The sequence below is a fragment of the Rhagoletis pomonella genome, unplaced genomic scaffold (genome assembly GCF_013731165.1).
Source record: "Rhagoletis pomonella isolate Grant_MI unplaced genomic scaffold, Rhpom_1.0 Rhpom_scaffold_00013, whole genome shotgun sequence".
Taxonomy (NCBI): domain Eukaryota; kingdom Metazoa; phylum Arthropoda; class Insecta; order Diptera; family Tephritidae; genus Rhagoletis; species Rhagoletis pomonella.
The window spans coordinates 17483810-17488127 of record NW_023458567.1 but is presented as its reverse complement, the minus strand read 5'-3'; the positions used below and the strand labels follow the sequence as shown (position 1 = coordinate 17488127).

The 4318-nt window shown below is 35.4% G+C and overlaps 2 protein-coding genes across 7 annotated transcripts in view; one reads left to right on the top strand and one right to left on the bottom strand.

The window, feature by feature from the left end:
• The window catches only part of LOC118748895 (tetraspanin-2A), a 166927-nt gene that overhangs the window by 12499 nt on the left and 150110 nt on the right, over positions 1-4318 (top strand). The gene's annotated exons all lie outside the window — the stretch shown is intronic.
• LOC118748898 lies at positions 3668-4212 on the bottom strand. The gene has a single exon (XM_036483636.1). It carries the CDS (start codon positions 4088-4090, stop codon positions 3755-3757), a length of 336 nt encoding a protein of 111 aa, XP_036339529.1. The 5' UTR covers positions 4091-4212; the 3' UTR covers positions 3668-3754.

Genomic DNA, 4318 nt, shown 5'->3' with positions numbered 1-4318 from the left:
ACCCGCTTTCGCAAACTTTTTCTCAAAACCAGTTACAAATACAACGTTGCGTTCTTACGTGATCTTGTATTTTTGGTTCATGATTGTGAGCGACCTTTATTAAACTGTCATGGTAAAGCTTTTACAAAACAATTTTTGTGCATCAGCTTTGGTTTTGTTTATGAATGCAATGCAGAGCATTTTTATGCTATGGATTTTCGGTATTGCAAGTTTGCCAAGCCATGACAAACAAGAACGATAGAATACACCAGTTCATTACACCATGCATGACAAATGCAAATGCGTGTATTTTGTTTGTGTATTGCTAATAATTTGCAATTTGATAATTTTATAGAGATGAAATTAGATACATGAAATCAGCAACGTGAATACAAAACCGCAACACGTGATGTTAGTGGTTATAAGGTTTAAATAAATAAATTTGAATAGGTATATACGGGAGGTTTATAAAGATTAATCGATTATAACCTTTGCCTTTCAAGCGCTTATTTAAATAATTTGTACTGCACTTAAAAATAGCTTTTCAAATTTATAGGAACGTCTGTTTCGTAGACGTTGGTGATACAAAAAATTAATTTGCCATTAAATATTTGAAATATCCAACTTATTCAGCCTAACCTGCTCCGCTGGTGAATGAAACAAACGTAAGTCCACGTTTTTATGCAAATTACACAGCTTGGCTTAGGCATTATTAATTTTTTATTCACAAATTAATTATATAGTATTTTTCCACAAAAATTCAAACGAAAAGTTTCAGAAAAAAACTAAATTTCCACAAAAATTCAAACGGTAAGTTTTAGAAAAAAAACAATGATGCAAGCAAATAATAAATTGCCATATTGCCCCCAAAATATATGTAAATACTTCCAAAGAAGCAAAAAATTCAAATTGCATTCCAAAATTCGCCATTGCTGCCAGCTTCAACGATTTATGTGGCATGCTTTGTGTATTTTCATACAATTTATCTTATCTGTCAAAGCGAATCTGTCACGTAAAGCGAAGCAAAAGTTTTATGTGGCATCAGCTTAAAGCTTGATATACAGTTCAATGTGAGCGTGAGCGTGAACGTTCGCAATCATCTATAGAAGGAAGAAATCAGCCGAAACGAAAAAATCTAAATTCCGCAGATTTCTGCGCTACGGGCTAAAACTACAGAAAAATTCTGCAGTGTTGAGTTTTCATTTATATGGCGCTTTGGTAAGACAGATCGTATCAGCTGACTCAGGTTTACGTACCGATAGGTTTACGTCCTTGACTAATTTCAGCTTAGGGGCTCCATTAATCGACAAAATTCACGTATATACAGACTGCGTTTAAGTATACGTTCTGCGTTCTTGACTAATTTCAGCTTTAGGCAGTCTGCACACGGGTCGTATACATGACTGGCCGTCTCCACAGGATAAAGGTTATATCTTGATACATATGTCAGAATATAATTTGCCAATGGAGACCGCTCATTGCTCTTCGAGAGCAATATATATCAGAGCTTATATCTTGCCATCTATTGCCGGCAATTTGGTAGTTTGACAGCTACATTTTCATTTGCACGAAAACTTCGTGGCTACAACATCATTATTATTTTAATATAAAAGCAAATATTGAACTGTTTTCTGTTAAAATATTTGTTATTATGTAATTGGATGTAAAATAGCCTATTTTCTAAATTTTTTAAGTGATTAAATCCGGCAAAAATACGTTTTAGAAGCTATCTCACAGATGCTTATATCAAGATATAAAAAGCCCACACAAATATTGCCACTGATATAATTTATATCTAGCGACTACAATGACAGTTGGACAGCAATAAATTTTATCCTATATAGACGGCCAGTGATCCAACTACACAAGATCTGACAAGATGAAGCAAAAAAAAAATATTTTTCTGGTTGGCGTTTGTAATTTCGGCGCCACGTTATTTTCTTTGAAAAGTAAACAAACAAATAGTTGCGTTCCAGGTGCTCACGATATTCACGATTTGCAGTTTTTTTATGCAGGAAAGCGTTCCAGGTGCCAAAAACCTTGTAAGTCAAACCACTTTTGTGAGAGTAACTTCCTCTCTCTCTCAGTCAGAAGTTGCAGGTTTTAGTCCGAAGTCTTTCTTCCTGCAAGTTAATGAAAAGTGTCAAACTATAGGCAGGGTTGCATTTGTAAACAAAACAGAACCTTAAGCGCCACGGAGACAATCAAACAAATACGTCAAGCATTGCATATGTATGAGCTTGGCCCGCAAACGTTCAAATAAACTCGTCAATTAAACAAATTGATTTTTCTTGTCCGCGCACTTGCTCACCACGACGATCAGAAGGCAAGTGCGCTTGTTTTTTGTCAAGCATAACGCGAGACGGTTGATAAAGATATTTGATCGTCTCCATGGCACTTTACATAAAAAAAAAATCGAAGTAGTCACAGGAAAAGTGGTTTTTCCGGTTCCAGGTGACCTTTATTGTTTCGCTCTCTTTCAAGAGAGTAATTTTGTTATTTGACAGTTTTACAGGTTTTTACACGAAGGTATCTGGAACGCAACTAAAAATGCAAACAATTTTGTAGCACATGTTTGTGCTAGTCAATTTATTATCTTTGTACGCGTTTTTGCAACCAATCACCGCGCACTTCATTTTAATTTCATTTGCACACAAAATTTATTGAAAATCGCTTAAAAATCACTGACATAAACAACCGACAAAATACACATAAAGAAAGAAGCAAAACAAAAATAGCAAACTTCAAAATTACGAACGTAACACACTTTTTTCTCAATTGCTATTACAAATGGCCGCTTCTCAATCGGTCAGATCTGTTCTAATTGGTTCATGGGCACGGTCATGGTGGAATAAACAAGGTGATGTCAGTTACATAACCTCACTTTTTTGGTAGCCCCATTTCGGCAATGCATATAAATGTAGTAGTAAAAGAAGGGAACATTTTAGGACCATTTTAACGCCCTTTTGAATACTATTTTTAAAAAGTATGTATTAAAGAATTATTTAAAGATAATAAAGAATAGGTGTGTTAGGTTTACCCATTTCTAGTTATATCCAGAAAAATTGGTACGAATTTTCATGTTGTGGCGTTTTCGTACGCAAAAACTTATTGAGAGAGCGAAACAGCTGAAGTTCAAAGTTTTTACTGCACTTTTAATGGATAAATTTTTACTTGTAACTTGCTGGATGCAATAAACTAATAAGGAAATTGTTTTTGCGTTTTATTATTGAAATTGACCAAATAAACCAATTTAAATATAAAATATATTGTTTTATTAGGAATTTGCTGCGAATAAAGAACCAATTTATCAGCTGTTCATGAAACTTGATAATTATAACTGGATTTGCGTTCACGTACTTTTTTGGATATTTTTTCTTCGAGAGCGAATTCGCAGAAATTAAGTTACTGGAGAGTTGCTGGCGAGTTACTGAATAATTTTTTAAACAAACACAACTACTCTTGGTAAGTTTTTTCTTCTTTTTAAAAGATCGATTATTTATGCATTATAAAAGGATTTTTGTAGTAAAGAACAGAGAATTGTAGGAACAATTGATTTTTTTTTGCTCGCCAAACAAATTTGAGCGTACGGAAATTGTACGGATTTTTCACCCACCACTTTTCCTCCGTGTACGGATGTTAGACACTACACGCCTGCCTGCAGCCCTGTTATCAAAACAAAAACAAATTCGATGAGAATCGTGCAGTGCATTTTTCAATTAATCCACTTTGCAAATTCAAAACAATACCTCTAATATAAAAAACAAGGCTTATGCTATTCCACTTTATCAGATTTATTATCGAATTCCACCTCTCCAACGCGCGTAAATCCTGAGAATCGTACAATTTTTCCTCTGTCGACGTTCAGCTTTGTTGCAAATTGTTGTGCAGGTGACAACTTTGCCTCCTCTTCGCTTTTATAACCATAATATTTGGCCCAATCGTTACGCCCGGTGTAGGCCATGTAGCAAACGAAACCGAATGCGTTCCAGGCGAGTAGCGCATACGCAACACTCAAACGCCGCTTCCAAAGCTCTGCACTATCCTCTGGTATTGGGTTTGTGTTGCGACGCACCCAACGCCGCAGCCACTTCATTTGAAAAAGTGCCATTGTTGTTGCCGGGTTTGGAGAAGATTTTTACTTTTTATTAATTAAATGTAAATATTACGTGCCCATCCGCGATGGACTTCTTCGAGCTCTTGCCAACAACCAGCTGGTTACGTAACATGATTTTAGCTAACCCTTACGTATTAACCCAACGAACATAAAAGTTAGGACTTAACAGGAGCCGTAATATTACATTTACATTGGACCAAAATGCGTGATTTGAAATCAGTC

Coding starts and splice junctions, on each gene's coding strand:
- LOC118748898 (XM_036483636.1), bottom strand. CDS start 4,090: ATGGCACTTTTTCAAATGAAGTGGCTGCGGCGTTGGGTGCGTCGCAAC.